This window comes from Gadus macrocephalus, chromosome 11 (genome assembly GCF_031168955.1).
Source record: "Gadus macrocephalus chromosome 11, ASM3116895v1".
In the NCBI taxonomy this organism is placed as follows: Eukaryota; Metazoa; Chordata; class Actinopteri; order Gadiformes; family Gadidae; genus Gadus; species Gadus macrocephalus.
This window is the reverse complement of record NC_082392.1, coordinates 17,819,793-17,833,064: the sequence shown is the minus strand read 5'-3', so window position 1 is coordinate 17,833,064 and position 13,272 is coordinate 17,819,793. Positions and strand designations below refer to the sequence as shown.

Here is a 13,272-nt window from a genome sequence, read left to right as displayed (position 1 = left end):
ATTATTTTCTTCACCTTTTCCCAATCTCTGCTTCAAATAACCATCAAACCAGTACAAACATTGCCTCAGGGTTATATACGCCATTAGACAAACAGCAAACAGGGACACACACTGGCTCACCCCCAAACACACACACACACACACACACACACATACCATCTTCAGACACAGACTCAGTAGGGTCGCAATCATGGAATAGCACCAGGGTCCAGCCGACGGACCAAGAGAAAGACGGCAAATTGGATCAGGAGAGGGGCTGCCTCGCACTAGGAAAAAGTGAATTTCAGTGTACCATTACTGCCTTACTTTAACCGGGTTATGACGGGCCTTTTTAGTAAACTAGTTGCCTTCGCTCTGAGAGACTGCTTACCAGCTACAGCACCTACACCAATAACACACCATGGAACACATGTTGGGTATGTTATGCATGTGAGCTTTCGTCCGGGCTGTGTATTTCTATCTTGAGTTGTCGCGCAGCACCCTGACCACAGACTGCCACCTCTGTGTGTGCCCAGAACAGGGGACTAGAAGGACCCTTGCAGGGCCCCTCGTGGTTAGCTATTGATTCAGTCGGTGGTGCGAGGATTCATCCACACTTGAGTTCAAATGGTGTTATTTTAGGGCTTGTTAACACGTTGTGTACGGAGACAGAAACAGAAACAGAGAGCACAGACACACAGACACACACACATACACACACAGACATGGGCGCGGGCACACACAAGTGGCACAATAATGTACGCACACATGCACATCAAACACCATACAGGTGCATGCATACACACACACACATACACACCACACAGGTCCATGAACACACACACACACACACACACACACACACACACACACACACACACACACACACACACACACACACACACACACACACACACACACACACACACACACACACACACACACACAAACACACACACACACACACTAACACTCACACACACGTTGTGGAGCCCCCCCTCCCTATGTCAGGCCGACCTGATGGGTGTCTTGGCGTCACGATGCCGTTGCAGAAAGGCTCCTGTTTATAGTGGGGACCAGTAGGTCTCAGCAGGAATGTCTTCATGGTCGCTGCTGCTCCTGGGCCCGCCCCCCTCCACCAACTGCTGCTGTTGGACCCGCCCCCTTCTCCTGCTGCTGTTGGCCCCGCCCCTTACCAACTCATGCTGCTGCACAACTTTCTCGTTAACTTTCTCGGGAAGTTCTTTCTTACTGATCCACGGTGCTTTAAAGACAAAGTCAAGTGCAGTTGGTACAATTGTTTAGTGGACAGGTTTAGTTTACCTCTGATAGCTACAAACACAACATTCTCTACTCTTTCAGTCACCTGTATGGTCATCTGGGATCCGGGCCGGCAGTCTCTAAAACATGGCTCTTAACAACAAATAGCGTTCAAACAGATGGGATAAACTCTGTGCTTAATGGATATGTTCTTTCGGGAGACTTTTATCCAGAATAACTTAAAGTAAATGCTAATACTGTATATTACAAGGACGCTAAACAGGGACCGACCTCCGAACCTTTCTGCTGGGAATCGAAAACCCGATCCACTGTGTTACCCTGCCAAGGACCACTGCGGAAGAAGCACTCTAGCATGATCATTACGATCCTCTGAATTCTGTTGGCCTCCTAGCATCGGCTCATGTTGCCGTGCCAACCGGTAGGGCTTTCCTACACACCAAAGACTTGAAGTTCCCCACGTGACAGTGAAAGCAAGAGCACACGATTCGAATGACGATGAGGAAAGAGAATAAAATGAGGGCGCAGATATTTGTGGAAGAGAGTTGAGAAGATGGTCTCTCCTTGCCTACCGCAGTTTATAGTCCATCATTTTCTCCTTGCGGGTGCGGCTAATATTGGCTGCTATTACAGCCATAACCAGCTCTCGAGGAAAAGTGCACTGAATATTAACTGCACTCATTCCCCCTTATTCTTCCAATACAAACAACAATCATCCTGTTAATCATATCATTTATTTTTCATACTCTAACAACGTCAGGTATTCCCGGGATGAAGGAAATACTTCACTAATCATCGAAAAATAATCGTTGTCCTTGTTCCTTTCCTATCCTCCCTCCCTCCCCTCATTTGGAGGGTTATTTAAGATACCTCATTAGGCCTGACTTAGTGAAAGGAAGACATGACAGAGCAGACTAAAAGGGAGGGCAAAGGGAAGAATACGTTGTCCTTCACTAGCCCTACGCTATAATAGTAGTGGAGTGCATGTTTGTCTGTTGCCATGTATTTTTTTAGCTCTCATGTCATGTCTGGTTGAATGATTGTATTTTTATATGTATTAATGGAGTCTATTGGCCTCATGTTATTGTTGTTATCTGTTCCTGTGCGTAATATTTAATATGTTTTACTTTTCAGCCATCCTGTGTCCATAGCTTAATATCTTGCCAAAGGACTAAGTGGAAAATTATCCTGCTGGCTAACACTGGCACGTTTACAGAAATGTAGATTAATGTGCACTGTCCAAATAAATAAATGAAATAGGAGGCCGTTAGTCCCCAGTGCAGTGTTATGTCGTTGAATTATGATTAGATAGTACATGTTTAGATATTGAATGGATGCATACAAAATGGGAGAAAAACTGAGATCTCCTCGATGGGCAGAAGTAGTAGGCTAATGTCAATGGATCTCTTACATTTTTTGCATTGAAAAATGAATACATTAGTATCTTATCTATAATAGCACAGTTAACATGTTAAGACACTAAGACAATTTCCCCTTCGGTTCCGGATACCGATCATCAAATAGGAAATGTCTGTCGTTTGGATTCTGCCCACCAATAAAACGTAATAACTTTTTTATAAATTAAACGATAAATGATCAAATGTATTGTCTCTTACTTGAATTCCTGCCTACGTAGTACCTACGTAGATCACTGAGAAATTTGAGCGAAATACCCAGACAGGACCAGCTGTCTATCAGGTTCACACACACACACACACACACACACACACACACACACACGCACGCATGTACGCACGCACGCACACGCACACATACATACACAAAGACACGCATACCGCACTAAATACTTTTATCCATTTCCACTGCTAGTGACTGAGCCCATCAGAATGTTTTAATTTCCCCTCTAGACCAAGCATACCAGACATCATTTAGCAAAAACACAAAATAAAATAACAATTATGAAAGCTAGTTCTGTAAAACCAGCCGATGCTGCCTACCCTTCCTGATACGTCTCACTCTCTGACCATTCCCTAACTCTCTCCCCCACTGGCTCTTTGCATCTATTTTATCGTGTGTCATCTTTTCACTTGTACTTCTACCATATGCATCCAATAAGCTTTCCTTCATATGTCTTTATCTGTCAAAAAACAGTGTAGGCTATAGGAGCATTAAAGTGATCCATGTCTCTCTCTCTCTCTCTCTCTCTCTCTCTCTCTCTCTCTCTCTCTCTCTCTCTCTCTCTCTCTCTCTCTCTCTCTCTCTCTCTCTCTCTCTCTCTCTCTCTCTCTCTCTCTCTCTCTCTCTCTCTCTCTCTCTCTCTCTCTCTCTCTCTCTCTCTCTCTATCTATCTATCTATCTATCTATCAGGCATGGCATCTTCTTTAGAGGACCGGTATTGGGAGGGGAGCCAATTTGTTTTAATGTGGATCCTTTGCTGGATCTTGCCAACATCGGGGACCACTCAGCTCATTATACCTCGTCCCTGAAATCCTTTTTGCTCCACTCTCTCCTTCTCCTCAATCTTGCCCCTATTCTAAGTGAAACGGATGGATTGCTGCATAATTTCACCACTAAAAACAAAAGCATTCAAAATTAGATTTTCAACTCATACGTTGAGTTAAGGGCACTTCCACAAGATTTGTCGTGGATAAATGGATACATAAAAAAGGAATTTGTACCATGCGATTATGAGGTCTGCAATGAAAACAAGATTGCATCAGACATGAAGTGAATTGAAAGAGGTCTGCAATGTAAACGAGAGTGCTCAGACATGAAGAGTACCCTCTCAACACACAGGCAACCAGTAAATTATATTAAACAGTCCTTATGCAGTCTGCCACTCAGCTTTGACTTTATGGCTAGGGGTAAAGCAGATTTGTGTTCAGAGAGCTTTCCCTTGAGGGAAGCTAAAGGAACCTACAAACCAAGCTAAGTACACCTTCTATTTCAGTACTATTTTAAACACATTGTGGCCTGCCTTCATAGATCCTGACAGAAACTAGTGAGGCAGCCTAGTCCATCCATATAGTGACTTCAGTTTAGATTGTTCTTTGGATGTTTTTTTACTTTTTCTGAGTATCTTTTCAAAGAGGCCAACCATGTTCATGTTGTATGCTGTTCATCTGTGACACACTGACATCTTGTGGAGAACGCAGTAACGACAGCATGTTTTATATTATTTTTTATGATTTTAGGTCATATATTCAGGCACGCAAGCCTTTCCTTGTATTAGACAAGACTCTTAAATGTGAGTGAACTAATCATGATCTGGCCACCAGGGTAGGTGTAACATATTAGTCACTAGGGGTAATCTATTTTGCACTGGCTATAAATAATGTGAGGGACATAAATAGAGTCCTGCATAGTGCTGAGTCATTTCAGACATACGCAGAGTCCTGTTTAGTGCTGAGTCATTTCAGACATAAACAGAATCCTGTTTAGTGCTGAGTCATTGAATACATGATACACATGACAAAGGTTTGTGTTATTAAGATTCAGTAATATTTTCTTGACCACTGTTGGAAATTGGCAACCTACGATTTGATATTGAAGTTTATTGTCACAGGAAAGCAAATCTATCGATCATTCTCTCCTGGCGTGCGTGCTGATCTGCTGCATGAAGAACTCATCTGTCCGCAATCTGGACACAATTCTGATATAATCTTGGTCCTTTTATTCTGACAAACAAATGAGTCTATAGATCAATATTAATATTTTATTTACAGGCACATTTTCCCTTGAACAACAAGTTCTCGTATATTCCAGATTCAGGCTGAACAACCCATCCTAATACCACTCTTCATTATCCCGTTTTTGTTTATTTTCAAACAAAAAGTTAGCTTGTCTAGATTTGTTGCATACAGACCATGTCTGGCATATAGAGCAGTAATAATAATAATAATAACAAGCTCTGTTCAGATTCAACACACACATCGCACAAGGGCAACCAACATACACACGCATGGACCTACAGCAAACTGAAGGAGCATACATTCAGCTGATCCAGGTAGTGCAACACACACACACACGCGCACACACACACAGAAACATACACAGCTATAACAAAAATCCTCATGTTGTACATTAGCCAGTGTCTGCATCAGAACCCCCCCCCCCCCCCCCCATCCCACTAAAGCTAACAAATCCTAATACCTTTTCATTATTGCATAGCAACAGTTAGTGGCTGCTAGACAATTTGTTAGCTTGTAGTTCGCTTCACCCATTGTCCCAGACATAATGGAGTTCATAATGACACTTGAACTGGATGATGAACGATTACAGCTCCAAACAAAAACAACAACCCAAAAGAGACTCCTTCATCGAAACAAATGTAGTGCATGATTAACTGTCTCTGTGCTTCTCAGATTAAACTAGGTATAAAAGTATAGTAGTGAGTGATCATTGATTTAAACTGCATTCGATCCTGCGACTTTTAGTATCGATTCAGCACTGTGTGTATTTCGCATGAAGCAAAAATAATAATTCAAGGAACAGAAAAAAGAAACCGGTGAAATCCCTTTCTTATCGTACAAAAATAAAGGTATTACCTGTGTGTAGGGCATACTCTGGCTGTTACAGTAGGCCTACTGTTGCATAATTGCATTTCCTTTCAATGCCCTTATATAACAGGAACACCTGGCACAACATTGGCTACACATTGATTCATTATGCTTTGCACACTCTCTAGTCTCAATCATAAAAATAGGTCAGAAAAATGACAATTTTGTTATAAATATGGTCTGGAAATATGGGTCAAACACAAAAAGGACTCCTTCATTATTGTATTGGCCTCATGCTCTCATGCGCTCTCGCGCTCTCTCTCTCTCTCTCTCTCTCTCTCTCTCTCTCTCTCTCTCTCTCTCTCTCTCTCTCTCTCTCTCTCTCTCTCTCTCTCTCTCTCTCTCTCTCTCTCTCTCTCTCTCTCTCTCTCTCTCTCTCTCTCTCTCTCTCTCTCTCTCTCTCTCTCTCTCTCTCTCTCTCTCTCTCTCTCTCTCTCTCTCTCTCTCTCTCTCTCTCTCTCTGACCAATCTGATCAGCTGAGATACTGTGCAACCGCTAATTCTATCCACCCTCATTCAGTTCTGCGTTCTCTCTGATCGGTGTTCTGTTTTCTTGAAGAGTAACTCGACCCCATTTGTGAGTTTGCTGCCCTCTACTGGTCGATTGAATAGTTAGTTACACTGACAAAAAAAACACACACATTTCTGTGGTTCTTTTTTAGGGGGGGTGGGTGTGTTATCCCAAATAAATAGTTTGCTTGCATAAAAAAGCAGTTAGCGTTAGTTGTGACCATAACACTGACAGAATGTAAATGTCTAAAGAGCAGGAAACTCACAAAAATGGTCAAGTCTCTTAAAGGACAACACACAGGGACAGGCAAAGCAGGATTCTGAGGTTGTACTTTTTTTACCCATGGCCCGATTTGGTCGGAAGTGAACAAAAAGCAACAACAAAAAGCATCAGGCGGGCAAGACAGGATGGGGCGAGGAGACATCCAGCGACAGAGAGAACGAGGGACAGGTCCTTCAGTAGTCCGCGGCTAAAGTGCTAAAACGGAGTGTCAGGCGGACTGGGCCTCATTCCACGACTAAACCTAAGCTCACTTAAAAGCACCAAGGGGATGACTTTTTAATTTCCTAAAAACGGCCTTGTTGTCAAATTCAAATGCAGAATTTTTTTCCTTTTCGAACGACTACAAAATAGCCCCCTCAAATCAGAACTCGGGGAGTTTGCATGAAAAATAATGACAAAAAACACACACACAGACGGGAAGTAAAATTATACAAGAGGAGATCTCGGAAGGTTAGTTGGCACCACATACTCTGGCTCGCTCCCACCTTCCGATAAGGCATTCAATAGAGAATTCAATAGAGCTTTGTGAGGAGCACGCGCCCGTGTCCCCGGAAGCTACAGTAGGTTGGCCGTGTCCAGACACAGGACTGCACAACATTCAGTCATCGGCCAGAGGACAGGATTGCGGGATTGCGGGATTAAAACCACAATCACACAACTTTGTTTTTCGAAAAATAATATACTCTTTTTTTTCTCTATCCACACACTTTTATACAGACCATTTAGAACAGCGGATGGTTAACAGTGTCATGTGTACGCCCTATTTAATCCATGGATTTAAATTACAATACAGATTTAAAAAATAGGTGCCGGTAAGACAGCATTTCGTTGTTCCTTCCCCCTATGTCATGGAGGTACAGCATGAACCGCAGAACTTAAAGTGACGACTGCTCGATGGGCCCTGGGCCAGCTCCACAGTCGGACTTGGTTTGTGGGTCACAATGCCGGCCCTGTTCGGGCTCCGGTCGGTGCAGAGGTAACGCTGTCGATCCCAGATCAACTCCTCTGCTTATTGTGCGGTGGAGCGGTGTTGATTGGAGGAGAACTCTCTTTGTGAGTGACGCACGTCTAGCTGGGGGCTGTGAGGACATCCAAGCGGTTGTACTGGGCAATCCGAATCGCTGATCTTGAAATGGGGAACATGGCGTGGTTTTAATCCGTACGGTTCTCGAATGCCCTCCACTCAGTCGTCCGGCCAGGGCTGTCTGTAGGAGACTATTTTTGGTACGCCGGCCGCCGCTGCCGCCGCCGCGTGCGTCCGTTCCTCCAGAGGCCGCGTGGGAGCTACGTGCGCCGCGTCCGCGTGCTGCGTGGACAGGGCGTGGCCCAGGAACAGCTCCGCGCTGCTGGGGGGCCCTCCGGGGTCCTTCATGGCCATGCTGGCCCCCACCATGGCGGGGTAGCTGCGGTTCCTCCGGAGCCCCGCGTTCAACACGGGCCCAAGGCCCCCGCCCATGGCGGCGCTGGCCCCCCCCCGCGGAGGCCCCAGGGTGCGGAAGCGCTTGAGTTTGTCGACGAGCCGTAGGTTTGTGGCCTCCAGCCGGCTCTGGTACGAGCCGGGCAGGGCGGGCTCCTTCTCGAACTCGGCCAGCACCTCCTTCAGGATGGTCTGGGCCGGCCGCGACGCCAGGAACGTCTCGTAGAACAGCGGCTCGTCCGTCGGGCTGAACTGGAAGCCGGCCCCGGGGGGCGGCGGCGGCGGCGGCGGTGCCGGTGGTGGCGCCCCCCGGGGGTGGGAGGACGACATGGACCTGGAGCGGCAGCGGCGGGTCGGCGAGTTGGGCGGCGTGGAGGGGAGGAAGAGGAGGGAGCTGGGGCGCCCCGCCTCTCCCCTGTCCTCATCCTCCCAGAGCTCCTCCCCTTCCTCCTCAGGCTCCGCCTCCAGCGCCCCCCCGGCGGCCGGACCCCCGCGGTCCCAGCTGCGCGGGTCGTAGACGGAGGCGGAGATGCCGTGCTCCACCAGGAGGCGCACCAGCCCCAGGGAGGTGCTGGTGGTGCGGGTGTTGTCCCGGCGGTTGGTGGAGGACTCGGCCTGGGACAGGGAGAGGCGGCGGGGGGTGCAGCAGGGCGTGGTGTAGGAGGGCGTGGCCGGGTCGGAGAACTGGGGCAGCGGCGAAGGGACGGGCGACGCGGCCCCGCCCACGCCAGGGCTGCTCTGATAGGCCGACCTGGGGCTGGGGGGAGGGAGAGGGAGGGGATAAGGTAGGGATGAGGGTGGGTTTGGGGGATTGGGAGGCAGGGGGAAGGGAGGAGAAATGAAGAAGAGGGAATGAAAGTAGGAGAATGATGTAAACGTTAGGTACGTAGCAAAAGAACGACGGCCCAATGAATGAAGGGAAAAGGAAATTAGTGTTTATCAAACCGACCGCATTGGTGAGTTTACTGCTGTATAACATGAGCCACGATAGATGGCAGTGCAAAGTAAAAAATCAATGCTCATGATAAGAAGAACAGTTCATTTTGTCTCCTTCATGGTTTTGTACATCATCACTTGCATATTTTTCCGATGGATTTGTCCTCCATGATGAAAATCACAGTACAGCTGTGATTTTCACAACTTCCTTTAGAGGGCGGGCAAACTCATATCCATGCCGAGTGTGTCTATCACACTATAGTTCAACATTTGTTATTTCGTCCATAGCCAGGTTTGATAAGAGATGTTAGAGCACCGTTGTCTTTGTAGAACATGCACCAAAATCACTAAAATATTAACACATTTAGTAGGTTAGACAAAATGCATACTTAAGGTAAGATAATTCAAATATTACTCAAGCGAGTAAGAATTTAAGTTGCATCCTCCTCACTTTTTAACATAATGTGTCATTACGTCTAATAGTGTGTCTGTGCGTCAAAGTGTCCTTTAGATTTAGGGCCAGTGAGGGAGTGAGTTTAGGCAGGTTAAGCTAGCTCTGGTTAACGTGCTCTAAGCACCCTCACACACAAAGTACACTCTCATGCAGTCTCACCCACACTGCGCACTCCTGTGAGCACGCTCAGTGGGCCTGCTCTACGCCAGCCATCACTACCATGTGATAGAGGCCTCCCTTGTCTTCCTCATCATGTGACCTGCCAAAGCCAATCAGACGGCAGCGTCAACAGCGAGTAACGTGAGGAACAGAATCAGCGGTATTTGGTTGGCATGAGATATAACAGCATATCTAATTATTATCACATTTTTAAAAAGGTTTCAATCTAAAAAATAGATTAATCCCCTCTCTTAAGCACTATTGGAACCAAAATCTAGGAGACGTTAATCTATGCAGTATTTTGACTTGACTTTCTACCAAATATACCAGTCTTGAATGAAAAAATCATCGTTATGCTTGCTTTGCTCTCATTATTAAATCAGTGAGTGGTGTCACTGATTCTGCCACTCTCACAGATTTGAATTTGCCCGGGTCTTCTGATACATTTTATTTAGCAACAGATCAGACATCAGGTATCACTATATGTATTTAATTACGCACTCCACATGACCATACCCTCCATTGATGTACAGTACACCCTGTGATCCACTACAAGCAGGCGGATGCACTTAGTGCCGTTCTTACCTGGAGGAGACGGAGGTGAGCTGGTCTGAGGGGTGGAGGATCCTGCAGGTGGTGAAGGTGTAGGTGGAGCTGGTTTGGGACATGCACTTCCCTGGGAAGATGGCTGGGGTACCGTTAGAGGGAGGGCCAAAGGGTTAGAGGTTAGTATGGAGACCACAGGCAGCACTGTGAGAACACACTCAGGCCGTGGTCACACTGGGGCTGATGACTGCAATACGTCACCAAGTTCAACTCATCATTATAATTTGCTATCACTTGCTGGATCAGCAAGTGATGATCTAGCCAACTTATGTCTTCCTAAACATGGGTTATTACCCATGCTGTGTCTGTCAAACAACAAATGCAGGATTGTTTGCAGTAAGCCAGGATCTATACCCAGGGTTTAATTAATTGACTGTCTATATGATCAATTGCTAACCCAGTGATCATTTTTGGCCTGACCACAGCCTTAAAACACCATTAGGACAAAGAGCATTAGGCAAGTCAGAGAAGCACCCCTGTTTGTGTGGTTGTGCTTGTGCATGGTCTGTGTTTCAAGTCATTTCCCAGAGCCCAGATAGCAAGAGATTGCGGTGAGGCTTCGCGAAAGGTAATAGTTCTTGTTTTAGAAGGTAAACCACCAACCACATACAGTATATTGAATCAGCCATCTGAATTAGCGCATTAACATGATCCATTAAACCAGTGCAGGGGTGGAGCAAGATCCTGGAATTATACCATAGAATACCCCCAATATTTAGAAACCAAAAGCAGAGAGTAGACAGATATAGGGGATACATTGTGCATTCAGCCAGAGGAGGGATAGGAAACTTAAGAAAGTGATGTGTCGTAACCAAGTAGAGGCTGCAACATTAATCAGATGAATTACATTTAAGAATTGATTAAATTAAACAACAAAGCCCTGTGCTTGTGTGTGTGTGCATGTGTGTGTGTGTGTCTGTGTGTGTGTGTGAGAGTGTGAAGGTGACTCTATACTTTAGCCACTCTGGGTCCTCTCTAATATTAACCAGGCATGTGATGTCATGTGACCATGTGATCCTGGCAGCTGTGATGGTGTCACCCGAGCTACACATAAGGTGTTTAGCCCAGATATCTGCCTGTATGGCTGGTGCCTTGCCCCAGAGCAAGCATTTATTATTTTCGTTTAACTGTATAACTGTTGGAGGTTTTCTGACGCTTCCACAGATTATCTCTTCCTTGGATCCAGCAAAAAAATCATTTTTTAATAAAATACATTTGGATCCCTTTAAGAGATTTATATGCTAAACTCGCTGGTGAAGCAGATTTGGGAGGATGTGGAGAACACAGAGGAAGGGGAGGACGCAAAGCATAGGGACGGCGCAAGAGGGAATCGATTTGAAACGGAAATGATTTGCAAGGGAAATGCGAATGGAAAACGAGGTTTCTAAACCAACCCAACACTGGAGGCCGCATGCTAGCAGTATGGTGCCGAGTTGGAGGAAGGCCAGAGTGAATGAGTGGGAGAAGTGTTTGGACGGAAAACTAGAATCACACCGCGGGGCCCGGCACCACCCGCTGGTCACGGTGTTTCCACTGGGTGGAGGGAGGCTTGGACACGTGATTGATCAGAGGTGGTGCAGATCCGGAGGGCTGATTCTAGTGTCGCATCACGAGAAGCACATGCAGCTCAAAAGGATCCCGAAGGGAATGAATGAAGGACTGCTGGAGAGCTGTCTTTCAGAGGGGGAGAGGAGTAATCCAAACGTTGTATTACTTTGACTTATGGCACGATGACGGTGGCAAACGGGGCCGGACAAGGGGTGGGGCGTGGAGGTAGACGTGCACCTGGACATGGAGGTACGTGCGCGTGATGAGCATGGAGGTGTGCACGACAGCTGGGTGGGACGGGATTAAACAAAGAACTCGGCAGGGACGGGATTAGCGACATGTCCCCCCCCCCCCCCCCCCCTGCCTACGCCTCCCCCTCTCCCCCTCCCCGACGTGCGTGCGTGCATGCGTCGTGGGGGGGGGGAAAGGGAGGCGGGCGGGGGGGCGCGAGGTGTCACGAAGGCCCGAGCTCCGCGCGTGAGACCCCCTCACCGGGCAAGCCGTCCGGCGCTCCGGCTGGTAGGGCCGGGAAGTCTAAGGGCTCGCCGCCGGCCTTCTCGTCGGCGCACGGCGTCGTCACGGCGACGGAGACAGGAGAGGAGCGGATGGAGCAGGGAGTGCAAGGCAGGCCGTCGAGGGCGGGTCCGTCGTTCCCTCCGAACGCCTCCCCCGATCGCGCGCCCCTCAGCGACTCCAACAGGCTATTGTCCTCGTTGTCTTTGTTGTTGTCGCGACCGCTCCGGTGGACGCCGACGCCGCCGTTGTTCGTGGCGTGGCGGAGGTCGGGCGTGGACGCCCAGGGCAGGCGGGAGACGGGGAGGTCGTCCTCACTGGAGAGGCCCGGGAACGAGCAGAGGGACTCGTCGTCCTCCTCGGGTTGGTCCAGCTGCCAGTCCCCGGCCTCCGAAGGGTCCTGGTCCTGGTCCAGGGTGCGGAAGCCCTTGGTGACCACGCCCGGCCGGTGGTCCAGCAGGCCCCCCAGGTGGGGCTGGGCCAGCAGCTGCCACGCGTGGAGGGTGGCCGAGCCTGGTGGGAGGGGCATATGATCGGAGGTCAAAGGTTAAAGGATGTGGGCCACTGCTGTAGGAATCCAACTGGATTCTCGGAGCACAGTGCCGATGTCTTTCAGGAGAGTGTGATTCAATGCATGGTCGAACCTTGATATCACCCATGATGCAATGCAGCTTATTTTGTACATATACTTGAAACAATCTGTATAAAACTATTAAACATGCATTGAATTAACTAGTGGGAGTATAGTTGAGGAAGTTATGAACTGTACTCTATTAGTTGGAAATATCAATCAGCCACGGTTTCTAATCAACAATCTTTTTTTTTGTCACAATAATAAAAATCACATGTTCAATTGTTTAAAATATTAAATTGTTCAAATTAAATCTATCTGAATTGATGCTGTTGGCACCTTATGATAAATCAGTTTGTCAATCGTTCAGTATGTTAACATCATACAAAGTGGGTTATAGATTTTAACGATTTTGTGAGCGTGTTAATGTAAATTGGATGGCAGATAATAACAATAAAAAAGGAAGAGTAAGGAAAGAAAAAGGAAATGGGAAAAGTT

At 47.3% G+C, this 13,272-nt stretch overlaps 1 protein-coding gene across 12 annotated transcripts in view; it reads right to left on the bottom strand.

Annotated features, from left to right (window-relative positions):
- Positions 1–4,919: 4,919 nt before the first annotated feature.
- Positions 4,920–13,272, bottom strand: part of LOC132467743 (trafficking kinesin-binding protein 1-like) — a 36,862-nt gene continuing 28,509 nt past the window's right edge. For 5 of the 12 annotated variants that reach the window (XM_060065267.1, XM_060065264.1, XM_060065263.1 and 2 more), the window contains 3 exons: positions 12,183–12,716; positions 10,122–10,224; positions 4,920–8,744 (listed from right to left, as the gene is read on the bottom strand). In XM_060065267.1, the coding sequence (XP_059921250.1) occupies positions 7,754–8,744; positions 10,122–10,224; positions 12,183–12,716 (1,628 nt within the window). In that variant the 3' untranslated portion in view covers positions 4,920–7,753. Of the gene's footprint in view, positions 8,745–9,536; positions 9,637–10,121; positions 11,978–12,182; positions 12,717–13,272 lie in introns of those variants that run through there. The other 7 variants (XR_009528062.1, XM_060065268.1, XM_060065269.1 and 4 more) reach the window with 7 other exon arrangements.